The 24,919-nt window shown below is 41.8% G+C and overlaps 7 protein-coding genes across 8 annotated transcripts; 3 read left to right on the top strand and 4 right to left on the bottom strand.

The window, feature by feature from the left end:
- The first annotated feature begins 2,371 nt into the window (after nt 1-2,371).
- On the top strand, nt 2,372-8,810 carry LOC116193056 (O-fucosyltransferase 19). 2 transcript variants are annotated; one of them, XM_031521806.1, is made up of 9 exons: nt 2,372-3,336; nt 4,012-4,090; nt 4,196-4,266; nt 4,371-4,459; nt 4,555-4,687; nt 4,787-5,019; nt 5,362-5,838; nt 6,002-7,721; nt 8,184-8,810. In XM_031521806.1, the coding sequence occupies exons 1-8, from the start codon at nt 2,788-2,790 to the stop codon at nt 6,252-6,254; spliced, it is 1,884 nt and encodes a 627-aa protein (XP_031377666.1). In that variant the 5' UTR covers nt 2,372-2,787; the 3' UTR covers nt 6,255-7,721; nt 8,184-8,810. The 2 variants fall into 2 exon arrangements, with proteins under 2 accessions (XP_031377666.1, XP_031377664.1); XM_031521804.1 differs by having other exon boundaries at nt 8,194-8,461.
- Nucleotides 7,728-8,810, top strand: LOC116193060 (protein transport protein yos1). The gene has a single exon (XM_031521811.1). The coding sequence runs from the start codon at nt 8,176-8,178 to the stop codon at nt 8,428-8,430; it is 255 nt and encodes an 84-aa protein (XP_031377671.1). The 5' UTR covers nt 7,728-8,175; the 3' UTR covers nt 8,431-8,810.
- Nucleotides 8,811-8,844: 34 nt separating this feature from the next.
- Nucleotides 8,845-9,809, bottom strand: LOC116193058 (heme-binding-like protein At3g10130, chloroplastic). Its single transcript, XM_031521809.1, has one exon. The coding sequence runs from the start codon at nt 9,667-9,669 to the stop codon at nt 9,001-9,003; it is 669 nt and encodes a 222-aa protein (XP_031377669.1). The 5' UTR covers nt 9,670-9,809; the 3' UTR covers nt 8,845-9,000.
- Nucleotides 9,810-9,993: 184 nt separating this feature from the next.
- On the bottom strand, nt 9,994-10,993 carry LOC116193059 (heme-binding-like protein At3g10130, chloroplastic). The gene has a single exon (XM_031521810.1). The coding sequence runs from the start codon at nt 10,756-10,758 to the stop codon at nt 10,141-10,143; it is 618 nt and encodes a 205-aa protein (XP_031377670.1). The 5' UTR covers nt 10,759-10,993; the 3' UTR covers nt 9,994-10,140.
- Nucleotides 10,994-12,587: 1,594 nt separating this feature from the next.
- Nucleotides 12,588-15,817, top strand: LOC116196132. Its single transcript, XM_031525710.1, has 7 exons — nt 12,588-13,087; nt 13,185-13,440; nt 13,876-14,088; nt 14,176-14,824; nt 14,920-15,026; nt 15,315-15,374; nt 15,460-15,817. The coding sequence occupies exons 1-7, from the start codon at nt 12,719-12,721 to the stop codon at nt 15,480-15,482; spliced, it is 1,677 nt and encodes a 558-aa protein (XP_031381570.1). The 5' UTR covers nt 12,588-12,718; the 3' UTR covers nt 15,483-15,817.
- A 135-nt stretch (nt 15,818-15,952) lies between these two features.
- LOC116193075 (fructose-1,6-bisphosphatase, chloroplastic-like) lies at nt 15,953-17,872 on the bottom strand. The gene is made up of 5 exons (XM_031521828.1): nt 17,782-17,872; nt 17,428-17,663; nt 17,023-17,247; nt 16,309-16,809; nt 15,953-16,220 (listed from the first exon to the last, which is right to left on the bottom strand). Exons 1-5 carry the CDS (start codon nt 17,870-17,872, stop codon nt 16,149-16,151), a joined length of 1,125 nt encoding a protein of 374 aa, XP_031377688.1. The 3' UTR covers nt 15,953-16,148.
- A 333-nt stretch (nt 17,873-18,205) lies between these two features.
- On the bottom strand, nt 18,206-20,212 carry LOC116193140 (fructose-1,6-bisphosphatase, chloroplastic-like). Its single transcript, XM_031521915.1, has 4 exons — nt 19,633-20,212; nt 19,250-19,474; nt 18,521-19,027; nt 18,206-18,425 (listed from the first exon to the last, which is right to left on the bottom strand). Exons 1-4 carry the CDS (start codon nt 20,077-20,079, stop codon nt 18,354-18,356), a joined length of 1,251 nt encoding a protein of 416 aa, XP_031377775.1. The 5' UTR covers nt 20,080-20,212; the 3' UTR covers nt 18,206-18,353.
- Nucleotides 20,213-24,919: the final 4,707 nt, after the last annotated feature.

Genomic DNA, 24,919 nt, shown 5'->3' with positions numbered 1-24,919 from the left:
AAGTCAGTTCGATTTCTTAGTCGTGTGAAATACACGAGGGATGTTGCAGAGCAGCGCGCATGCACAAGCTTGGATATTCATCAGATGCACTGAGATCGAAGATTGAGTACACGAGGGATGTTGTTACGTACACAGCAGCACACGAGCACGACAGCACAAGCTCAGAAATTCATCAGATGCACTGAGAAGATCGGACGTGTCACGTACGGTTTGGTTTATATACCGATATGACGATCCTTTTACGCGATCTATATGACAAAGACCCCTAACCACGAAGCCACTTGTTAATTAGTTGCGGTATTGTATTAGGAAAAGAAAAGATGAATTAGAAGGCTTGCCTATCAGTAGAAGAGCCTAAATCATAATCCAAACTAATAAAAATCTCAACAGAAAAGTGAATCTGATGTAAACAGACGAAATCTACTAGAGATCTGCTCAATGATATATAGAGATAAGATGGAATGTTTATATCTAGAGAAAATTAAGCTAATTAAATTAAATTTAATCTTCTAGTCTAGAGAATAAATAATTATATTATTAAATAAACGATTGAGCTTTTACATCTTTTTTTTGCTGGATATTGAGCTTTTACATCCTATATACACGGAGACCGTGCAATTGAACCTGGAAATATCTTATTATGAACCGGAAAATAAATTAAAATTCATAAAAGAGGAACATAAACATTAACATATGTCCAGGAATTTAAATATATATATCATACTTACTATTATTTAAGAGAATTTTTCATATTGTAATTACTCATCTAATTTCTAAAATCAGTTTTATTATAAACATCATTCTGTTATTATCCATCATTCTTTTATTATCTTCCTACTTAATAGAAAAATTAAAATATTTAAATACAAAAAATAAATCTACGTTTCACATTTTCATTCGTGTTCATCCTATTGCTCATATTTCTGTTGAAAATTGAGTTTATTATATCATATCAATTGTATATTAGAAAGTAATCACGACCAAAACACACAGACACACACACACATATATATACCCACTTATTTGATATGCTTCTTTTATAGGCCGTGCTATGCATTGCTAATTTTCTAGTTTATATAACTTGTGGAAATTTCTCTAAATGAATGTGCGGCTTAATCAAGAACAACGGGATATGTATATTCACACACCATAAAGTTATAAATGGTGGGAGATCAATTTGATTCTTCTTCTTTTTTCATATAAAGCCTGATTTTGACTTGTTGGCAGATCTTTAGATAATTTCCTTTATGCAAATGATATAGTTCCAATAATAAGGAGAGAAAAAAAAAAGCAAGGGGAAATGAATTGCACCAAAAAATGGGGGGAAAAAAGAAGAACAAACAAAATTTTTATTGGAAAACCAATTGACTACATATATGGAATGAATTTGATTATTACTGACGTATTAACTGTATAACAAAAATAAAAGAACTTAACTAAAAGGGGGATGTCACTAATTCTCCCGAAATTAGATACTCCCTTCATCGAATATAAAGCCACTTTTAAAATTCACCCAAAATAGTCACTTTTAAAGCGAGCAATTAAGTAGTAATTATTTCAATATATTTTATTTTAATAATTAATAATCGAGAAAAAAAATTATTCTAATAGTTTTCTATCCTGAAATTTTTTTTTAAAAAATACTCTACCGATTTTTTTTTAAATAGTAAATCAAAATGCATAAAAAAAATACATAGGAGAAACTTTAAACATCAAAAGTTAAACCTAATCTTTTCCAAAAGGATACTCATCCATGACTTTCACTTGTACACTTTCAAATTGCATAAAGAGAAGCTAAAGATATAACTGATCACGTTCTAAATCTAATAATCTTTTGCTAGCTCAGGTACCGTATTTCACCTGAAAAAGAAAATCATCACCACATCGTTTTGGTAGTATATTATGCGGATCCACAAATGCGTTCACGCTAAGCCCTTTCGGATCTTTCATTGAACATATTCATGATCTTGAACAAAATTCAAAAATGAATGAATCTATTAAATGACGATTGTCTATTGGATGCGCTCGATAAGTATCTCATCTAGTAATTCCTAATTTGAAAATTGAATGGAAACACAAAAGAGATCCCTTGATTTTTTTTTTTTTTTGTGGAGAGATAACTCGTAACAAATTCGACTTTGAATTTTGGATCCTGTCGATATTTTCCTTTGGGAAGGATCCGTAGAGTAAGTAGTTCGTAGTAACATGGTCAGCCAATCGGTGTCGTCCGATCAAAGATCTATTGACAAAATTCCAACAGGGGCAAATCAGTCCATTCATCATTCGGGAAAAAAAGCAACAATAATAAACAATCAACAAATAAATAAATAAAAAGGGGTCCTATATATATACTCTTCAAATAGATCCATCCGCCATTGCTCTCTCTTCTCCAAACAGAGAGACAGAGAGAGAGAGAGAGAGAGAGAGATTCTTCATTAATCCGCCATTGACGAATAGGAAGAAGGAAGAGAGAGATCCAGCGGAGAGCTTCACACGTCGTCTCGCCTCACATTGAGGAGAGGGCTCCTCCTCGTTCGTCGTCCTCCTCTCGTCTGTTTTCCCTTCTCACACAACCCAACAGGACTAACAATAATTCCTCTCTCTCTCTCTCTCTCTCTCTCTCTCTCTCTCTCTCTCTCTCTCTATCTCCCTCCCTCCCGCCCTCCCTCTCTCCCCTCCATTCTCTGTATCTATTTTCTCTCACTTCCTCCGGGAAAGATCCTTTCCCTTCTCGCGTAACAACAGAGGAGGACATTGTTTGCTTTCTCCCTCCCTCCCATACGGGCCATGTTGTCGTCCAGTGGCCCCACGATCTCTTCATGCAACGGTAGCCCCCGACACTCTGTGGGGCCCACTGCCACCAGACGGCGAGTGGCCGACATCCCGGACTCCTCGGCCGACCGTTTCTCCGACGAGGAGGACAGCGCCACCGTCGCCGTTCACCACCACAGTCACATTCACCTCCACCACCACCACTATCCGCCCTCCAGCAGATACTCGGCGGCCGTCCTCCGCAGGAAGCTCCTCACCGGCGTGCCGGAGCCCTTGCTCCACAGGATCGAGGACGTGATGCACTGGTCGGCCGGGGCAACGGAGGGCATGAGGTCGAGGCGGAACGTGGGCCGCAACATCATCGGGCTGCTCATTGTCTTGGTGGTTGTCTCGCTGTTCGTGAGGATGTATTCCCTGAGCAGCTACGTCGAGGCCCGGGGCAGGCGCGTGGACAATGGCCTGCTGAAGCTGCAGACCTTCAAGGACGACTGGGCGCAAGCGCAGAGGGCCGTGACCGAGAACGAGGAGGCCTTCATGCCCAAACGCGTCCTGGAAAAGTTGTCTGTAAGTCTGATTCCAATCCTCAACTGTCTGAACCTCTCTCTCTCTCTCTCTCTCTCTCTCTCTCTGTCTCTCTCTCTCTGTCAACACTTTCTGGGCAATGAAAATTCCTCGAGGAAAAATCAACCAAAGAAGCAAAAAGGAACTTCTCTTCAACTGCTGCTTTCCGTCTTTTCCAACTCGTTCTTCCCTTTTGTTTGGATCGGAATATCGTTGAATTTTTTTATATCTTCGATCTTCTTTGTCTCGGGCACCACATGGGCAGCATAGAATTTGCCATCTTCTTGCAAATGAATAAAAAATTTATCAATGTTTTGGTTGGGTGGTCTCCGATCTCTATTGTTTCAGCTGGTCGGCGAGTCGGTCTTCCTTAGATTTTCTGCTAGTTTCTTTTCTGATTCTGGCTTTCATGTTTTGTCAAATGATGATTTCACTTAAGGTGAATTACCATCGAACTCTGTATCGGAACGTTGGTTGTTTTTGTCTACCGTGAGTGAGTTGTAGTTGTTTTATTTTTTATTTTTTATAAATAAATATGGGTTTGTCCTAACTCGATTGGCACTCAGTTAACGGCGGCTATCAAATTCTGCAAACTGTCATTGCTTTCAGATTTCAATAAGGTTCCGTCAATTTTGTGGTCTAGTGTGAACTTATGCTATTGGGTTCCTCGTTTTGCAGACCCCAGAGTTAGAGATATGGAAGAAACCGAACAGTGAGAGCTACTATCAATGCATTGGCCGGCCCAAGAGTCAAATAAGTCAGTGGATGTTTTTCAAACTTTTAGATTAAAACACTATTTTTTTTTTTTTTTGCATTGAAATGATTCGTATCTAATTCTGAGTGCTTATGAATTTCCTCCCAGGAACGGGCTCGAAAACGAATGGCTATCTCTTAGTACATGCTAATGGGGGACTGAATCAAATGAGAACAGGAGTAAGCTCCTTTTTGTCTTCCTAGTTCTGCGTTTTTCAATGATCAGTTCCTTTCTAATGAAACCTCCTTAATCTAATAATATTGACTTGTTCGTCTGCGCCCAGATTTGTGACATTGTTGCTGTTGCGAAGCTTATGAATGCTACCCTGGTTCTTCCTTCTCTTGATCATGAGTCTTTTTGGACCGACCCCAGGTATAACATGCTGTTCAATGCTTTAACATGGACTTCACAATGTATTTTTTTTTTTTGCCAGATATGTTAAAAGGCTTTCTGTAATCCTTCTGCAGTAACTTTAAGGATATATTCGATTGGAAACACTTCATAGAAGCTCTGAAGGATGATATTGAGATAGTTGAATCGCTCCCACCGAAATACGCAGAGAAGACACCCCTTTCGAGGGCCCCTGTTTCTTGGTCGAAGGTTTGTGCTCCATCGAAAGTGCCGATTCAATTTTTTTTTACAAGTTTGTGATTCTATCATCGGCTTTGTGTCTTAAAATTTTTAAGTTGTTCTCTGCAGGCCAGTTACTATCGAGGGGAAATGCTTACACTGCTGAAGAAGAACAAAGTAATAAAGTTCACTCACAGCGATTCAAGGCTTGCTAACAATGGCCTCTCGGCATCTATCCAAAAGCTCCGCTGCCGTGCCAACTATGAAGCTCTGAAGTACACAAAAGAGATTGAGGAACTTGGGAAGACACTTGTTCATAGACTGAGGAAAAATAGTGAGCCGTATATTGCCTTGCATTTAAGGTACCATCATATAGTCCATGCCATATCGATTTTTTTACAGTTTAATAAGTTCATTATTGATGTCCCAAAACTATTATGACCATTCAATTATCTGTTTGAAATACATTCTTGTGCGACTAACTACAAGTTTAAGCTAATTTTACTTTTAATGAAATCAGAACACAAGCTCAGATACAAGATTGTGAAACTTATCCTTAAATTCAATACCTACTATTCGTTTTCTTTTTCTTTTTCTTTCCTTTTTTTTTTGGTAAGTTTCGTTGCCCATTGTTGGTGCCACTCCCTCTTAGCTTGAACTTTTCAAGAAGATTGTCCCCTCATGGTTGTTTTTTAACTTCGCAGATATGAGAAAGATATGCTGGCCTTCACCGGTTGTAGCCACAATCTAACCGCGGAAGAGGCTGAGGAACTTTACACTATGCGGCATAATGTCAAACACTGGAAGGAAAAGGAAATTGACAGTGATCAGAGGCGGCTCCAAGGAGGCTGCCCAATGTCCCCCAGAGAGGCTGCCTTGTTCCTCAAAGCCATGGGATACCCTTCAACTACGACCATCTATATAGTTGCTGGGGAAATATACGGTTCCAACAGCATGGACTTCTTCCGCGAGGAATATCCTAATGTCTTCTCTCATAACACCCTCGCAACTGAGGAGGAGTTGGAGCCTTTCAAGTCGTACCAGAACCGCTTAGCTGCACTAGACTATATCGTGGCACTCGAGAGTGATGTCTTTGTCTACACATACGACGGGAATATGGCTAAGGCTGTTCAGGGGCATCGGAGATTTGAAGGATTTCGGAAGACAATTAATCCTGACAGGTATGAAAATTGAGTCTCAGTTTGGTTTTCGAGGATGGTCTTATTTGACTCTGTTACGCGAGAGTGGTCTACTTCTAAAATATTAATATCAGGACATTTTTCACGCTTTACATTTTTTGAAGGTGCAGTCCAGTAATGTGCTACTGGTTTTTGAATGTGACAGGCAAAATTATGTGAGACTCACTGATCAATTGGACAAAGGAGCTTTAACGTGGGATGATTTCACGTCAGAGGTGAAGAGGTTACACTCGAACAGGCTCGGAGCTCCCTACCTTAGACAGGTAGGGGAGTCACCGAGGCTTGAGGAGAACTTCTATGCAAATCCTCTTCCGGGTTGTGTCTGCAACAAGGGGCAGGAGCAAATCATTAGACAAAAATCTGATGAGAGACGGAAAAAAACGAAGTTGCAGAGATAGGTCCTGAACTGCCGAATATTGATATAGTGACCTCATTGTGAGTTTATTCGGTATCCTTTTGCTGCAAAGGCTGCAGAGAAACGGTGACCATTCTTCAGAACCAAGCGCAGATTGAAAGCATTTTCTGGCCTCAAAGTGGCAGGACAAAAGAAGCCCTCAGGTTTGCTCTGGTGGCTCAAAAAGTTGCTGAGTTTTGTGAGGTAAAGTGAGGAATGAGAAGCTTCGATGTTTATAGGGTAATTGATTTATGAAGATTGCAGTTCTGGGTTCCGGTTGGGATCGGAACTTAGAACAGCAGTTGGATCATGGAGGAAGAGGTAGATCAGTTCTTTTTTTTTTTTTTTTTTAATATAGGGCAGCAAAGTGATAGCAGTCACACGGTGGTACAGAGAGCAAATACTGTAGAAATTAGAAGGAAATTTTTACAGTGATTCATTTATTCTTTACAATTCTCTTGTTTTGATCCTTTTTGATGGATTGATTGTCTGTGAAAGGACCAGAAAGCCAATATCAAACAGCGGCCTGCACTGTAAATTTTTTGAGTTGAGTTCATTATAGAATTCATCAATCATTTTTCTACTGCAGAAGTTCTTGCAGCAATGACTTACAAATATAGAAGCTCAGAGCAAGTCGTACCATTCACAATTCGGGGCTCGAGCTTCGTTTTCGCTTAATTGAACTAAGTCTTATGCTATATCTGATGTTTATGTTTAGCTAATGCAAATCTTTCAAATTGATTGACTTTGTCGGAAACTCTGCAGTAGCTTTAGCAAAGCCGGCAAGTCTACATTAGAACAGCCACTCCCCCAGTGTGATCGGTTAGTGCAGGTCGGCAAGTCTTGATTAGAACAGCCACACGCCCGGAACCAGCCTGTCCCTGATGCGGTGTCCAGTCTGTGCTTCAACTGACCGGACATGAATTGAATTGCCCTACGTAGTCAAAATCGGACGTTAGTCCACAAAGGTCGGCCGGAGCGACAGGTCGTTGACCAAGTATATCCATGTCTCAACCTGTCCGGTCTGGGTCAAATTAACATTGCCGGCTTTGGTGACAGATGTTAGGCCTTGAACAGAGCCAGCGGGTCTGTTGCCATGACCAGCCGTCCAGATTCCCAAACTTTTCAGCCCCCAGTCATTTCATCAATTACATTTTAGCCCTCTAATGTTCCTTTTTCTTTCCAAAACAGTCTTTTTTCTCTCATGGAAAAATCGGACGGTACTGTCTATGTTTCACTAATTAAAAATATTTTCCCATCAACTCTGAGGGTAACAATAAGAGATTCTCTTTGCGCAAGATTCCAAAAGAAGGAACTTTCTTTGTATTCCTGACTGCTTGCGTCATCATCATCTAGAACAGTTAAGCTACTAATGAGATTCATGGAAGATTCGAGCTTAATCGTCTGAGGATCGGGATTCACTTGTTCATTTGCGAAAAGGGTTGCTTTCTCCGTGACTTTATCGTCTCTGGTGAGGCTTTCTGAATCTGCTCTTTTCTGGGAAAATTGCCCCTTTCTCTTGAAAGTTCATGGCTTGATTGCATCCGATCATCAAGAACTGAAAAGGGTCGGCCATGAATCATGCTGCTATCCCTTTTCTTGTTCTTGACCTAGCTTGAAGTTTGAAGCTTTGTCCTACTCCTACCTGAAATTGTGCGAAGTTTTCGTGAATTTGCTTAGGGGAGGCTAAAGGGCTGAGCTTTTTAATGAATACGGATGAAGGTGAAGGGAGAATTGAAATGAAAGAAAACGACCGCAGAATCACCAATTTATGCTGCGTGGGTGCATGTCTGCTGCTTTGTGATTTCAGGACTTGCCATTAACCTAATCAATTTTTATATTATAAATGCGTAGAAGTGATAGGCTCACTGTCACTTGACAAATTTGGATCAGTGATTTGAGAACTCAGAATCATCACTAAGATTATGCATAGTTCGCTGCAGATAATGGGTCTTTGGGTTATCATGGAAGGATTCCTGCTCTTTGCAAATGCCCTGGCCATTTTAAACGAAGACCGCTTCCTCTTTCGCCGAGGATGGACACTGGCTGAAGTTTCGGGTCCCAGGAGGAACTCCGTGAAGGGGCAGTTCATAGGACTTATATATGCGTGCCAGTATATGAGATTACCCCTCATACTCTTGAACATCATCACCATTGTCGTTAAGTTGTTCACTGGTTGACTTAAATGAATTGCATAACTAGCATGCTGAAGTTTGATGCACAGTTTGAATGTGTTTTTGGAGTTTGTAGAGTTTGTACTTCAGATGTCTCGCTTCATCGGGCATGGCTTTCATTGGATATAGAGGAGGAGGGAACTTGACCGTAACAGCCACAATGCGGATCAGTGTAGGGCAGAGTTCAAGGACGTCCCTCGGAACTCACCTGCTTCAGACTTTATACATGTTTTAGTAATGGTGAGTGTGTACATTTGGAAAGAAGAACATCAGTGAGTGTTTTTGTGTTCTGAGCAGAGTTCATCTTAGTCAATAATACTCGACTTCTTGTGACATATATCCATGTATTAGCTTGAATAGTCAATGTGTATTATTTTGGCGCTGTATGAATTTCTTCGAAGCTTCTGCAATCTCAATCAATACTCTGAACCATTTAGGGATTATTACTACTATGAAAAGAAAATGTGCAGAATACAAATGCGTCCACTTTATACTTCAACATAAACCTCAGAAGAAACTACTACAGAGCGAAGAACCATGCGGAGCTAATCTTCTTCTGCTCGCTGATCAGAGACCTCACTCGATCAGTATCATGACCTCATTAGTCCTAAATGGAAGCAGAGTCCTCGGGTCATTATACCTTGCCAGCAAGTAATTGCCAATCACCTTATAGCCGTCTCTCTCAAGGCTCTCCCGAAGCTTCTCAACCTTATCCTTCACAACCTTTTCGGGGGTGGTTCCGCTGAACTTCACGACCCCGAACTTCCTCTCAGCTTCCTCCTTGATCACCACCCTCTCATCCAATGGTTTTGGGGCCGCCTCAGCCTTGGTGTAATTGCTCGGCAGTATGAACTGCATGGTAACCTCATTGCTCTCGCCCTCCATTGTCACCACAGGGGCAGTCATTTCGATTGTCTCAGCATGGGGGCTCGACGATGGTTTGGTAATGACGGGGGCGGTCATGGCAATCTTCTCGGGCTTGGAGTTCTGGGGATCCCCGAGGGCTCCAATGTAATTCGCCAGCAACATAAAGCCACCATCCCTGTTGCCGTTGAACTTGGCTGGATCATACGTGACTTCAGCGACGACCGAGGGCCCGTATAGTCGGATCTCGTAGTCGGCAGTGGCATGGAGGAGCTGGTACTCGGGGGTCTCGACCGTGATCTTCCCGAGGATCAAGCCCATGTTGGAGAGAAGAGAACTGCTGAGAAGTGGAGTGGGGTGGATAGGTGAAATAGGAGCCATGCATATGGAGGAGATGGAAGTCAAATCCGAGCGGAGTTCCCTGAATGAGTGGCTTTAAAGGATTTGTGACTCGTGGGCCTTGTTCTTCCACGAACTGATCACCCCCACATAACACCCAATAGTGAATAATTTTTTTCTCTTCCGGCACAGTTTGAAATTCCTTCAGATATATTCACCGATAATTTTTTTTTTCAGATATTGTCTGATAAAAATTTCTTGATCCGTCGAAAGCTTCTGTTGCCCTTTGCTTATTTGTTCGAGTTGGTCTAGTCGTTATATGTGCGTCGACGTCGGATCCGAATCATATTTCGGGGAAGAAATTACTGTTGCGAATAGGACAGACGACGGGACGATATTGAAAAAGGGGGGGAAATGTGCGGAACAGAAGCAGAGTCTGCCTTTGTTCACTGTACAACGTTGTCTAATCTTATTGACCTCCAGCTACCCCTCTCGTACTCACAGGGCTATCACTCACTCGATCGGAATCATGACCTCGTTAGTTCTCAACGGAGGTAGAGTCCATGGCGGATTATACCTTGCGAGCAAGTGATCACCGGTCACCTTATACCCGTCCCTCTCCAGGCTCTCTCGGAGCTTATCCACCTTCTCCTTCACGACCTTCTCTGTAGCGATCCCGCCGAACTTGACGACCCCGAACTTCCTCTCACCCTCCTCCCTGATCACCACCCTGTCATCCGTGGGTCTCGGGACCTCCTCGGCCTTGGTGTACTTGCTGCTTGGCAGGATGAACTGCATAGTCACCGCCCTGCTCCCTCCTTCACCGCCTCCGCCCTCCGTTGTGACCACTGGGGCGGTCATTGCGATGCTCTCGCTGGGGCTAGACTTAGTGATCACGGGCGCTGTCATGGCGACCTTCTCGGGCCGGGAGTTCTTCGGATTCCCAAAGGCGCCAATGTATTCTGCTAGCAAGGTGAAGCCGCCATCCTTGTCGCCCTTGAACTGGGCCGGGTCGTAGGTGACTTGTGCCACGACGGAGGACCCGTAGAGGCGGATCTCATAGTCAGCAGTGGCCCGGAGGACCTGGTATTTCGGGGTCTCGACTGTAATCTTCCCAAGTATCAAGCCCATGTTCGAGAAAGAACAACAGATGAGATGGGAAGTGGGATAATGCGTATGAGAATTTGATTGATTGGTCCGATGATGAATGAATGAGGGATATAAATAGACAGACGAAAGAATCAGGAAGAGGGAAAGGGGAAGTTACTAGACGAGAGGAGATAGATTGTTTCTTTCTTTCTTGACTAGGAATCAAACGCCTGTTGGGAGGCGCGCCTTGGAGAAGAAGTCAGATCAGAGCTAACTAAACTGCTGGTTGCCTGAATGAGTGGCGGAAAATGAGTGTGGCATCCTTGGGCCATGTTCGTCCACGAACTACCTTATGATGCTAACCAATGCTTCCTTTTATTTTTATTTTTTTCCCCCTCAATTATTTTTATTTCATTTAATGTCATGGGGGCTCGGTTTCAGTTTGGTCCGTTTTAATTTTTATCCAAACCGAAAACAATCGAGGAATTCCGTGCTCTGGAAGTCAATTCAAAAACGAAATCGATTTCAAATTCGAACTAGCCTGATCTAACGTGAATTGATTTAAACGGTTCGAAACTTATTTTTTTAAAATAAAATATCTAGTTCATACATTGTGAATTGATACAATTCACACAGAGATTTACTTTTTAGCGGGTCGATCTTGATCAAACAAGATTAAAGAAGAAAAAGAGTAAAGAGTTAAAATAGCGTGCTCTGTTTGAATCATAATATAATTTAATTTAATTTAACTTAACTTATTTTTTTCTCAATTCATTCAATAACATAATCATTATTATTATTTTTTTATCTTTTTCTTTCCCTTTCATACATTTTATTGTCCACTATTTAAACGATTTTTTAATATTAATTTTTTTCAACTATTCAGGACTTTTTTCGTTAATTCAGCAACACAATCATTATTTTTTATATATATTTTTCTCAAATTCTCTCCCATACTTTTTTCAATTACTTTTATTTTTATTTTTTTAAATCAAATTAAATCAAACTTGATTTCGTTACCAAACACAATACGATATCCAAATAAAAAACTAATAGGAACTCATTAGAGAAACCTCAAACATCATAAACAAGCATAATATTTGAGTTCAAACCTACAAGGCTCAAACTTGGCTTGTCAAATAAATCGCAAGTTCTAGTGAGTTTTTCGACTCGAATACTATTTGAGTTTTTCAAGCCAAATACTATTTGAATTTTTCGAGTCGAATACTATCATTAAACAATAACAACATAATACAAAGTTAATTCAACGATATCAATGATAACAAAATATCAAGTATAATTTTATTATTTTCCTAAAAATTATTATTATTATTATTATTTTTACTATTGGGCCTTATTATGTGGACAGTGGGCTTGGGCCGTAACACGTAATAATATATATAAATATAATATAATATAATAAAAAAGCTCGTTCATACTCGTGAGTTTTTCGAGCCAGATACTATTAAACTCGACTTGACTTGTGTTGGCTGACGAGCTCGATAAGATTGAGTCTAATTCAAGCTTTTATTGAGCCCAGTCAAAACAACTCGCGAATTGTCTTGTGTCACTTACACCCTTGGTAAAACATGGAGGCATGGAAGAAGGCTCTAAATGAAAATGCAACCGTTAAGTATGTGTAAAATTTCAAGAATAACCATGAAGAACTTATCATAAGTAACGTGAAAAAGAAAAAGAAGAACACGTATATTGGACTTTGGAAACGAATTTAAATTATTCCCAATCTTATTTTATGTTTTCGGAAGGCTTATTTTATTTCATTATATCAGGCTAAAATTACCAAATATGGCTTAAGCTGAAATTTCTCATTCCATTGTCGTCTGTCTCAGTCTTTCCAGGCCCAAGCCCAAACCAAGCCCATATGGACAAATAAAGGAAGAGGGAAGGAGCGGTTCGTTTCTTCCCTCGAATTTTTTCGTTTTTCCCGTTTCGAAATCTCCCGCGTTTACTCTCTCTCTCTCTCTCTCTCTGCGCGACTTACATGCTCTTCCCTCCCCTCCCCCGCGCCTTCTCATCTCCCTCTCTCTCTCTCTCTCTCTCTGCGTCCGAGATCTATCAGTCAGTCTCTCCGTTGCTCTTCGCCTGTCGTCTTCCCCATTTCGTCCCAGATATCTACCGGTTCTCCGTTTCTCCTTTCGTCTGTTGGACTTCCCCGTTTCTTCTCAGAAGGAGCCAAATGGGGAAGCAATCTAGAGCCAAGAAATCAGAGACTATCGGCAAAGGGAAGGTCACCCCAGTCCAGATCGCCTTCATCGTGGACCGCTACCTCTCTGACAACAACTTCACCCAGACCCGGTCCGTCTTTCGGACCGAAGCTGCCTCTCTCATCGCCAAGTCTCCAGTTCACGAGGTACTTGTCTCGCTAGTTCTCCCTGTCTTAAAGCTGGAATTAGTGCTAACCACTGGAAGGGGACTGATGTAGTTTCGCGTTCTTCTTGTTCGATTAGGCGCCGAGAGGGTTGCTGAGCTTAGAAGCCATGCTGAATGAGTACATTAGTCTGAAGGAGCAGAAGGCGATGGTGGATCAGGAGAGGATCCGGCTGGAGCAGGAGAGGTGGAGGATTCAGACCCTTCTGCAAGGTATGCAGGAAGCCATGAACGCTTACAACTCTGGGGGTGCGGGCCCATCGACCCCTGCGATTCAGGCCCCGGTCTCGAATCTGAACCCTCAGTCTGTGGACCCGACTGCGAGATCGCCTCCAGGTACAGCCCTGGTCCATTGGCTTTTCTTTAGCTCATAGAATGCCAAGTCAGCCCAATAATTCATTCTATTGAAATACTGCTTCGGGATATCTGCAAGTTCATGAAATTTTAGGAATCATATAAAACATGAAGCTTCACAAGTTCATGAAATTTTAGGAATCATATAAAACATGAAGCTTCACAATAGCTTTCGATTGACTTGTTGCGTATTCAGAGTCGTCTGCTGAATCCTTACTTGTATTGTTCTTTTCCTGGCTCACTTGTATAGCCGTATTTGTTACTTACATCCAAAGAAAGAAAGAGTCGATTTTTTACTCCTCTATGATATAATTGCATCCAATTTCTGCTGTCTTTGCGACTGACATCTGATCAGGAGATATTATATTATGTAGTGGTATCATCTGTTATTAATATTTTGTTAATTGGTTTAATCAGGGTGTCTAGCAGGTAACACAACACCTGGTGTGCCTTTTTCGGCCCCATCCTCTCAGAATGTAATGGTGTGTAAGACCTCATCTTCGCAATTGATGGTTCAGCCTGCCTCGAGCAAGAGGAAGGTTGCAAGTACTGCTGCAGAAGGGCCTTCAGCTGTGAAGAAATCTCGCAGCACATTATCTTCATCCTCCTCCAAGAGATTGTCGATTAAATGTGAGTTTCTTTTCTAGATGTGGAGTCGACTTTCGCCCTTTCTCTGTATTATAATGATCTCAAAATCTTCTTTTTGGGTTTTTGCAGCTTCTGAGGTAGCTGAGCAATCAAACAAGGCAGACGGCAATCAGCAAGCTGCAGACCCGACAGCTTCAAAACCTTCTCAGAATAATACGGCAAATGGATCAGTAGTCCAGGGCTCGGGTATTGCTAAGAGGCTGTTCTACCCTCCTCAACATTCCACCCCGGCTAAGTCATCGGGGCCTGCTACTCCTCCTAGAGGAACTTCCTCTCGGAGCGACCAATCTACATCCTCCTCGATTGAGACGTCTTCTGCAGCAGGGTGCAGCAACAGCAATACTAACACCCCTGAAGGAATCACGCCAACTCACTGCACCATGGTTTCGTATGAGAAAATCACCGTGAGCCCTTTTAAGCAAATAATTGAGAGGGGCCAGTGCATTTCTTCCTCTCCAGCGAAGAGGGTGAAAGGAAGGCTAGATTTTAATGATTCTGTTCCTGATGTTCCTGCGAGTATAGAGAATGATACTGCTGATAATACCTCAACGTCTGAATCTGAGAAGGAAACTGATCAGTTTGACTGGGATTTTCCAAACTTGGATGCGTTCGGAGCTAATTTTTTTACCGACCTTTTAGTCGATTTAGATCTTGATGGTGACGATATTAACTTCTCTAGTGGATCAATGATGGAGGCTCCTGGCGGAAAAATGGCAGGGTATTATTCTGTTTCTTCCCTGCCGTCAGGTATCTTTATATATCTTCATGATTTTTTACTTCTGTAACTGATTGAACCAACTTATGAATGAACAGGTTACCTCATGAATCAAGCGACAAGACTCCTGGAGTCGATCAGCTCATGTCAGAATATTCAGCAACTGTGACTGAAATCCATTCGGAGAGAGATGTGAAAATCCAAGGTTTGTCACATGACAATTCCATGTGTTGAGAGGTGGAAAGTCATTCCCTCACCGGGCATGAAATTAGGGAAAAATCAAGGCTTTATACAAGGCCTGGGTACCACAACCGAAAAGCTTAACCGTTAGGTTGTGATACCAAGCCTTATATAAACCGTCTACTTTTCCCTATCTTGCCCGGTGTGATGGGTTGGAGATGAACCCAATAGCATAGGCCAAGTGGCAATCTTACACCATGCAGTATCATACTATTCTCCTGCAGTATTTATGAACTGGAGATTCTGATTTCAGGTGTCAATAATGTAATGGCAGTTAAGTCAGTAACAAGGTGCACCAGTGTTCTGAGCCCAGGTAAGCTGAATGTTCGAGTACTCATGCTTTACATCTCGTCTACTTATTGTGTAGCAGGAGGTTTAATCTTCATTATCTTTTGCAGCCAAAAGAAACCCAGGAGTTTGATGCACCAATATAATTTGATGAGAGAAACTGACTCGATGGCTGCTTGATCCTCAGCAAACTTGCGATAGATTGCTTCTCAGTCAGCCTGACCCGGCCTTTCAATTCTAATAATAAGTCATAGCCGTGCACTGTAACTTATATCCAATTTTCAAGTCGATCTCACTTCAACATCACCATACTCAGTTTCTAATTGAGGATGGTTTGTTCTTTCATATTCTTTTGGATGTAACTGCTTATTCTGATCTAGGGATAGCAGCTCCCTCCCTCCCTCCCTAATTCTCTGTCTGTATTGGTTTCATGGTTTGTAATACGAAATCTTTACAGGTGTTTTGCCCCATAATTTTTCCTAATCAGTATTCCATAAAGCAATCATTTTCCGGTCACATGGGAGGCCTATGTACCTAGTTAACAATGTTAAATTTACTCATCTTAAGTATAGAGTTTTGCATCCACAAAATGGAAATAAATGACTTATACATTTTATTTTGCCTACAATGGGAATTAGTGTACAAGTTGCAACCTTCTGCTAAACCACAGAATTTCACTTGTCAACCTTCTGTTCATACTGATGATTCTCCCTCCAGCCGTTGTGCCAAAACACCAACTTCCATCAGCAATGCCAGAATGAATATTCAGAGATATTGCAGGGAATAATGAGAATCGTGTTCAAGCCAAGTACTGTAGCAGCTTGTCCACTTCGTCTGGACTTCCGATGTATATTGGCGTCCTCTGATGAACCTGCCAGAGAATGGAACGGAATTTGGTCAGTCACAACAGTTGAACCACAAAAAGGAAAGCAGCTTAAGCTCATAGTTGAAATTCTCACCTGCTCGGGTTTTATGTCGAGTATTCTCTTCTTACTGTCGGTTGCTTTTCCCCCAGCTTGCTCCACGAGGTAGCTCATGGGAGCACACTCGTACAACAGCCTCAAGTTCCCATTCTTGCTGTTCTTGTTCTGTGGATTCCCATATATTCCACCAACCAGCAGCATCCTGTGGATCTCTCCCACAAGGCAGCCTATGTAACGGCCCGAGTATGGCTTCCCATTGGGCCCAGGCTGCCTCAAATGATCGAGATACCCCTTCAACTTATCATCCCACAGGTCGTAATTCCCTTCATTGAATGAATAGATCCTCCCCGTCTTTGGGATCTTGATGTCCTCATGCGTTAGAACGAATTCTCCATATGCAGGATCTAATGTGAATGCATACACTCCTCTGCCTATGGAGAGTGTGAAAACCATCGAGTAGAGGCAATAGCCTGCTGCTAGGAGGTTGCTTCCAGGTTGGCATACACTTACTACGCACTTCTCTCTTGCTTGATCGAGCTTTTTCATAGCATCATTTGGGATTTAACCAAAAGTAAAGGGTATCAAATCCCAGTATGTAATCAATAACATCAAGGAGAATTTACTATCGGAATCGGAGATACTAATGACATCTTGTGGCATAAGGAAGATAAGAATCAATAAGGTTCTTTCTCAAGATTCGGGATCCTTTAAAATCGTTCTTGTTGTAAATGAGGTGGTTGAATTAGTTACCGTAGTGTCGTCGTCAAGGTCGACCAGGCACTGTTCGTCAGGGCCATAAATGCCGAAAATGGAACCAGTTGTCAATGAAATATCGATGTTGGCAGATCCATCGACGGGGTCGAACACAACAATGTAATTACCCGAATAGGTTTCCTCTACAGCAACTGGCACATCTTCTTCCTCTGATGCTATGATCCCGGTCCGGCCACTCGACCTCAAGCAACTGCAGAACACCTAATGAAATCCAGTCATTTCAAGATCTGTTCTCTATTGTTCAAGAATTGAATAAGATTGAAACTAGCAGAAGTGACAGAGTTGATGCATTCAAAAATGCAATCATCTCGACATCGCGTTCTCTATAGTTGTACATGATACATCACGCATTAGAGAATATCATGTTGTTGCAGGAAGAACCTCATTGGAGACAACATCAAGCTTCTTCTGGTCTTCGCCCTGGACGTTAATCGTGCCCTGCGCTCCAGTGAGGTTGATGATGCTCGACCTCTGGAGCAGCGAAGCGATCTGCTTGCACGCGAGCGATATGCTCGACAGCACGATTGTGAGTTCCGCATCGATGTGACCCGCCTGCTCCTGCTTCAACAGCCATGTGGTCAAGTTCTCGATATCGAAATTGCTTTTCGTCCTGTTTTTTTTTCACAACGGTGTTAGGGTCGAAATTAGCATCTAGCTGAGGCTCGATCGTGGACCCAACCGCCTGGCATGTCACGGAGGAGAAGGTGCAGTGACGTCCCCGCTCCCACCGCCAACCTTGCTGAAGGAGGACGTGCTGAGGGAGGGGGGACTTGAAGGCGTTGGAGAAGTGGAATTGAGAAGCAGCTGCAGTACATAGATGAGCCATCTCTCACCGAGTTCTCCAACTTCCTATTTTGAATGTTCAGTTGGTCCCGCCGGCATTTAACGTTATGTCGACCCCACTTGTGACAACCACCTAAGACGCCGTTCAGGAACATTTGCAGCTTTACGTGAAGTCGTCTGTTTAACATTTGTATGATCACAATCGTCTGCTCTACTTTGTTAATCCTTAATAACTATGGATTACATAATAATACGGAGTGGGAACAATGTTCGGATGAAAAGTCCAAGATAGTATTTGCAGCATGCGTCCCTGCAGATCGGGTTTGGATAGTCTTGGCAGGGGATTAATTATCAGGAAGACGAAAATCTACAGACGTCCAAGTGAATCGAAAACTGAAATATATTGACGAACGATACTTTTTCTTTTTACAATTGGAATTTAGTGGCATAAACATGAAAGTGCCACGAGAACAATTCCATATGTGTCCTTGAAAATTTGGTCTATTTCGAAAGACTTGATCAAGCTAAGCAAGGTATTTCTCCAACTTCTCGACTTCCTCCACGCTTCCGATATAGAGTGGAACCCTTTGATGTATCTGCCGCAATTGGGAGAAGAAATCAAATCAAAATCATTATGGGAGTCGGTTGCAATTAAGACATATTTCAGGGCACTCGATAATTACGTACTAACCTCAGTTGGCTGGATATCAAGAATCCGCTGGTGGCCATCCGAACCCTTCCCGCCAGCCTGCTCCACGATGAAGCTCATCGGGGCGCACTCATAGAGCAGCCTAAGCTTGCCGTTCTTGCTCTTCTTGTCCCTCGGGTACCCATAAATTCCACCGTACAGCAGAGTCCTGTGGAAGTCCCCGACCAAGCTCCCGATGTACCGGGCCGAGTAGGGCTTCCCACTGGGTCCTGGGTCCTTGAGATCATCGATGTACTTCTTCAGCTTGTCATCCCACAGCAGGTAGTTTCCCTCGTTGAAGGCGTAAATCTTGCCTGCCCTGGGGATCTGGATCTTCTGCTGGGTAAGCACAAACTCACCGTACATGGGGTCGAGTGTGAAGGCGTAGACTCCAGTCCCAATTGTGAGGACGAAGATGATAGAGCTCGAGTACATGCAATAGCCAGCCGCGAGAAGGTTACTCCCGGGCTGGCACACATTCACCACGCACCTCTGCTCTGATGAGCCCAACTGAAAAATAACGTAGAATTCAGAACTCATGAGAAACCGAATTTGGTGCTTAAGCCGATAAACTTTACTGATATTCCTACGAGCTTAAGCTAATGTGAATGCAGAAACAACATACAAAGCTCAAGCATTGTGGGTATTGAAATTTAAACTGATATATCAATGCAAGTGTGACCCTTATATTATTCTACTGGTTGGCAGTGGAAAGGGCTTAATCATGCTTACGTTTGGGTCATCACCAATGTCGGCAAGGCACTCATCGTTGGGGCTGTATATACCGAAGATGGAGCCGGTGGAGACTGCGGCATCGATGTTGGAGGATCCATCGAGTGGGTCGAACACCACTATGTAGTTTCCTGAGTAGCTCTCCTCCACGGCCACTGGCACATCCTCCTCCTCCGACGCAATTATGCCCGTTCTCCCGCTCGACTTCAAGCAGTTCGAGAAAACCTGCGTGTCCATTTTGCACCGTTCAAATATTAGAACTGATTTGTGATGTGATTGACAGAATAGATAACTGGCGACGATCGAAAAAATAGCAACAAAAGCCACGGGCTAGCATTACCGGACAATCAGATAAATTCCATGCTCAAGGATTATAATTGTACCTCGTTGGAGACGACGTCGAGCTTCTTCTGGTCCTCACCCTGAACATTGACAGCGCCCTGGATGCCGGTCAGGTTGGAGATGCCGGCCCTCTGCACGAGCGACGCTATCTGCTTGCAAGCCATCGAGATGCTCGACAGCACTATGGTGAGCTCAGCGTCGATCACTCCCGACTTCTCCTGCTGCAGCAGCCACGTCGTCAGCGTCTGTATCTCGTAAACTCCCTTCTTCTTCTTAGTCTCAGCTTCCTCTGCAGTCCCCACCGTCGCACACCGGACCCCATTTCCAGTGCGCGCCTTGGTCCTCAATGCAGCATTATTACCGCTGAGGAGGCCCCGGGATGAGGAGGAGTCGAAGGCTCGGAGCTGGAACGAGTAGAGGTTGGAGAGGGAGCGGGAGTTGGAGAGGAGGACGTGGGGCGGGGCGGCCGCCGACGCTGCTGCCACCATGGCTATCACTCAGCTTACTGTAATGGTTGTCCTCCTGGCTCCTCTCTCCTCCTCTTGTTCTTAGTTGTCCGTTGTTTGCTTGGCGATGATAGTTTGTTTTGGAGAGCTGAGCTTAGCAGAGACAGCAAAGGAGCTGAGTGGTGGGATGAGAATGTGAGGCTGATGAGGGGCTGGCCGCTCATTTAGTGGGACCCACTTATCTTCCCATAATTAGATTTATAAGGCTTCCTCTATTTTGTGATCATGATTTCACTTCACCTAATGGAACAAGAACTGGAAGAAAGACTGCTGACAGCTCTGTCAGCCTGCCTCTTGATGTTGAGGTCCTATATTCTGCCTCATTAATAATCCTATAACAATGGGCCATCCAGATGAATTTGGGCCATTAAGAGCATACAAATCCCCGAGACCGGGCAACCTAATGGTAGCAAGACCTCATGTCGGTTTTCCGCAGGTCCGGTTTTAGACTCTTGCTTCCCACTCCTGTCGGTAACTGCATTTTTGATGGAATGCTTTGTCGGTAAGTTGGTTCATGCATCTTCACTACTGCCTTCTTGGTAGGTTGCGCCCTGTAAAAACTAGTCGGGACTCCAGTTCAGAGATACTCCCTTGTGATGGAGGGAGGGAAGGTCCGGAAGGAGAGGAGACTACTTGATATTGTAATGTAGATTCACGGAATGATGAGACTATTCAATATGGGCAGGATTGATCGGGCCTGTTAGAGTTGCAGATACTCGGGTATACATAGGGGGAAAAAAAATAAAAAAAAAAAGGGGGGGCTGGACTGATATGGGAATGGCTAGCTGTATCCCAGGCAGGTGAGATTTCGTGCTAAAAGGCCCACCGCAAAGACCTAGACCAAGCCCAATATGTCCAGAGATTTTTCAATTTCATGTAAACAGCTCCCCTGCATTTCCAGACCAGTTTCATTTTTTTTTTTAGGGTAATAAGGGAGCTACATATGCTTAGTATAAGGAAAGAAAATAAAACTAAATAAAGGGACACATAATTCTCATTGATGAGAATCGAACTCATTACCTTTTGATTTCGGACAGCGCCTTATACCGCTGCATCAAGACCCTTTCCTCTCGTCTAGTTTCAATTACCCCGGATGTAGGCCCTATTTGCATCATTTTGTTGTCTTGTTTCCATTGCATTACAGTTCTCAAGACGTTATAAACACGTCCAACGATCACACAAAATTGAAGATAACTTAGTAAAAAAAAAAAAGAGAGCCAATTTTCACTAATTGGTGCACTTAACTCTTCTTTAAGAGCATCCAAGCTGGGGGCCATTTCTCGGCCCATTTATCTCCACGTGGCAAATGGCCGACCCCGATGCGGCACTCCTATTGTGGGAGATGGGGGCTTGCGGCACCAGCCCACTGAACTACGTCAGTGTCGGGCGCGGCATCAGCCCAATTTCCTCTTTTTTTTTCTTTTCTTTTTTTTTTTAAAATTATTAGCCAACGGATGCACTTGTAGCCGTTGGCTGATTAAATGAAATTGCCACCGTTGGCAATTTAAAAAAAAAAACTAATTTCTTCTATAAATACTACATATAACATTCTTCACACGCATATCATTCTTTTCCTCTCATTTTCAACATGGATCCCAATCAAGCCAACAACGATGATATTCTTAATTTCATGCAAAATTCCAATTTCTCGTCTCAAAATTCAAATTATCCAAATTCTCTATCTCCATATCCCGAACATTCAAATTTTCCTCATCATCCAAATTTCCCCAACATTCAAATCATCCTTATTATCAAACTCCTTACCATCCACGCACGTTTTCATAATTTCATGGAGGCACCGGTATATTGTCTTGTCCAATTCCAGCGCAATAGAGTGGCTCGAGTTCGAGTGCTACCAATGTCAAGGACTTGCATCGTTAAAGAAAAAATCAAGTGAAGACCACATGAGTGTTACAAAATAGGACTTGCATTGCAGAGGGAGTGCCATTTTTTTTCCCTTGAGTGCTCCTTTGCTTACATGGCCACATGTGGGGGCCCCAAAAGGGGACTTAGCCCCTTGAAATTGGACTTACACTGCGGACGCTTTACATCTTCTCATCCTTATCCTTCCTTCACTCTTCCTATGCATATTTTATCTTAAATTTCTTAACTAATTAAGTGCCTATATTTTAAGCACTGAATTTATTAAACGCTTAATACTTATGTCAAGTTCTCTTTGACGATATCTATTGAATGAATCTTTATGTGTTAGACACTTGCTCACTCGATAAGTTGACTTCATCAAAAGATAAGTCATGTTTGACATTGATTGAACTGGGTCATGTAAAAGGTAAAAGAAACCTTCGTAGCTAAATCTCGATGTATTGGAAAGTAGACCGAGTCAAAATCTTTGTTTCTATAAAGAATTTAGTAAAACAAGCCAAAAGGAAAATCTAACGATGTCAAAGTGAAAACGACCCAATAACAACGACCATGACATATGCATTTCCTATGATGTGGCTCCCAGAATTGATTGGTCTTCTTAGCTATGCTATGTCTTCTTAAATGTTTTATTATTTTTCAAATATTCATCTTAACTCAACTTTACTTTTCCTTCAATTTAATAATACAATTATTACTATTTTATATTTCTTCAATTTAATAATAATTTTCTTACGTACGTTTTTCTGATCATTTTTATAATTAATTTTTTAATAATAAATTCTTTATCTACTTTCACATTTATATATACATATTAATTTTTACTAATAAATTTATCATTTATTTTCACATTTATATATACATATATATATATATATTTTCACACATTAATATATTTATCAATACTTACAATCATTACAAAAGATCAAATTGAATTGAATCATTATTAAACTCGAAAATCACACGCAAGCTTACCAACGAAAAAGTCACCCATTAATAGAAGCATCCTTTTTGTAATAAGGAAAAAAAAAACATAGAATTGATTCGAAACTTCTTTCTTGCTTGACAATTGACAAGTACAGGGGTTGCCGCCTTAGATTTGTGTACTGTTCCCGTCTTCATGTATTTTAGACTCTGGCATTTTCTCATATTGCAACGCAAACAAAAGACACGTACGATCATATATTAAGCTATACATATAACCGGTCCTTATTGAAGGTTGAACAGATGACATGGTACCATATTGTACTATGCCGTAAGTCGAATTCCCAGTTCCGATGTGAACGAGGGAACCGTCAACATACTTAAGCCGCCAACAACTAACATATATACATACGCGTCCACGGCTTGGCTAATAAATGAACAGAACTTATGAAATTAATGAACGAATGAAATATATAAATGGAAATTAGTATTATTAAGTTGACCCATCAATTTCCAAGTCTTTTGGGGTAGGCTCCTACCCCCTTGCTTCACGGCTCAACCTCAGCTAGCCGCAGTGCAATTGCCATGTGATGCGGCAGACGAGCTGAAAAATTAGTACCTGAAGAAAAATAGGTTCCGACGACCTTATCTCATTGGAAACGGCATCCGGAGCAAAACTTATAGCCTATGGTTGTGAAATTTCGATATTCTAGGCGAATTCCATCGTTTAGGACCTCAAACAGGTAATTTTATGTTAATTACGGTGTTTTCGCAATTTTAGAAAAGTTTATCTTTTTTTGTGCGATTTAGGTTTTTTTTAAAAATCCTATTTAAGCTTTGTAAGTCTTAAGGTTAAATGGGTCGTTTTTTTGGATTATCAATAAAAATTAGAGCTTTTGTGCTCTTTGCCCAATTCTCGGATTTGTTCGAGTTGGATGTCAATTTTCTATGAATTCGAAGAATCAATGGGGATTGAAGGTCGTAATTCCGGTATTCGTGCGTGAATCAACGGATCCGTGACAGGTTACTCGCATGTACGCTGCGTCACCATGATTGCCCTCGCTAAAGACGTTTGTTAGTTCCACCGGTCATGTCGCCAAGAAAAGCTTTCATTGGAGATAATATACCCAAACTAAGAATAAATATGTGTAACTCTCAATCATCCGTACGTATACCTACTCTGTAAAGTTCGAAAACTATGGAGCTGGCTAACCTAGCCTAAGAGTAATTGGGTTATAAAACATCCATTAAAGCACTAGCGCGGTAGAATTTCATTTTATTCATTTTGCCTTGAATCTTTATTGGCAAAAACACTGCGTAGTTTTTCATCCGAAGTGCTGATTCTTTTAGCACAATATTATTGTTAAGCGTTTTTACGGTAAATATTTAATGATTTCATCATTTTCTCAAATTTATCCCATAGTTTAAAAATTATCCAAAAGGATCCACGTTTTTCATCTAGTTTCAAATTTATCATGGCGTTAATTTCTCCTTCAATATTTAACGGTGCTGCTGATGTGGAACGTAAGTGGGCCCATCCTTGCCCCCGTGGGGTTTTGCCTTGGATAGATTTGAGAAAAAAATCAAAATTATGTGATAGGTTTGAAACCCACTTAAGTTTCATTAACAATTAAAATTGACGCCGTGTTAGATTTGAAACAAGATATAAAATATAGGCATTTTAAAGTAAATTTTGAAACCTGTAATAGATTTGAGAAAAGGCTAAAATCATAGATTAATGCTAAAACCATGAAATATATGATATAAAAACTCATTATTATTATTATCATCATCGGGTGAACTCTTTTAACACATTAATTAGGGGACGACCCACTAGAGAAAATGGAATTGACCGAGAAATTTCTGGCACAAGATCCATTAATTGGCGTCAACAAGTAAGCACGTATCAAACACGAATCCTCCAAAAGCAACAAGAAAAGAATTTTAACACGTTAATTAGGGGTCGACCAACTAGAGAAAATGGAATTGCCCGAGAAATTTCTTGTACAAGATCCAT

This window comes from Punica granatum, chromosome 1 (assembly GCF_007655135.1).
Source record: "Punica granatum isolate Tunisia-2019 chromosome 1, ASM765513v2, whole genome shotgun sequence".
In the NCBI taxonomy this organism is placed as follows: domain Eukaryota; kingdom Viridiplantae; phylum Streptophyta; class Magnoliopsida; order Myrtales; family Lythraceae; genus Punica; species Punica granatum.
This window is presented reverse-complemented; position numbering and strand designations above follow the sequence as displayed.

Coding starts and splice junctions, on each gene's coding strand:
- LOC116193075 (XM_031521828.1), bottom strand. CDS start 17,872: ATGGCTCATCTATGTACTGCAGCTGCTTCTCAATTCCACTTCTCCAAC. Junction 16,810..17,022: donor ACCTTGACGACGACACTACG/GTAACTAATTCA, acceptor GCTATGAAAAAG/CTCGATCAAGCAAGAGAGAA. Junction 16,221..16,308: donor TCGACATAAAACCCGAGCAG/GTGAGAATTTCA, acceptor ATTCTCTGGCAG/GTTCATCAGAGGACGCCAAT.
- LOC116196132 (XM_031525710.1), top strand. CDS start 12,719: ATGCTCTTCCCTCCCCTCCCCCGCGCCTTCTCATCTCCCTCTCTCTCT. Junction 14,825..14,919: donor CCTGGCGGAAAAATGGCAGG/GTATTATTCTGT, acceptor ATGAATGAACAG/GTTACCTCATGAATCAAGCG. Junction 15,375..15,459: donor CACCAGTGTTCTGAGCCCAG/GTAAGCTGAATG, acceptor TATCTTTTGCAG/CCAAAAGAAACCCAGGAGTT.
- LOC116193056 (XM_031521806.1), top strand. CDS start 2,788: ATGTTGTCGTCCAGTGGCCCCACGATCTCTTCATGCAACGGTAGCCCC. Junction 3,337..4,011: donor GCGTCCTGGAAAAGTTGTCT/GTAAGTCTGATT, acceptor CTCGTTTTGCAG/ACCCCAGAGTTAGAGATATG. Junction 4,267..4,370: donor TGAATCAAATGAGAACAGGA/GTAAGCTCCTTT, acceptor GTCTGCGCCCAG/ATTTGTGACATTGTTGCTGT.
- LOC116193059 (XM_031521810.1), bottom strand. CDS start 10,758: ATGGGCTTGATACTTGGGAAGATTACAGTCGAGACCCCGAAATACCAG.
- LOC116193058 (XM_031521809.1), bottom strand. CDS start 9,669: ATGGCTCCTATTTCACCTATCCACCCCACTCCACTTCTCAGCAGTTCT.
- LOC116193060 (XM_031521811.1), top strand. CDS start 8,176: ATGCATAGTTCGCTGCAGATAATGGGTCTTTGGGTTATCATGGAAGGA.
- LOC116193140 (XM_031521915.1), bottom strand. CDS start 20,079: ATGGTGGCAGCAGCGTCGGCGGCCGCCCCGCCCCACGTCCTCCTCTCC. Junction 19,475..19,632: donor TCGACGTCGTCTCCAACGAG/GTACAATTATAA, acceptor ATGGACACGCAG/GTTTTCTCGAACTGCTTGAA. Junction 18,426..18,520: donor TTGATATCCAGCCAACTGAG/GTTAGTACGTAA, acceptor CAATTGCGGCAG/ATACATCAAAGGGTTCCACT.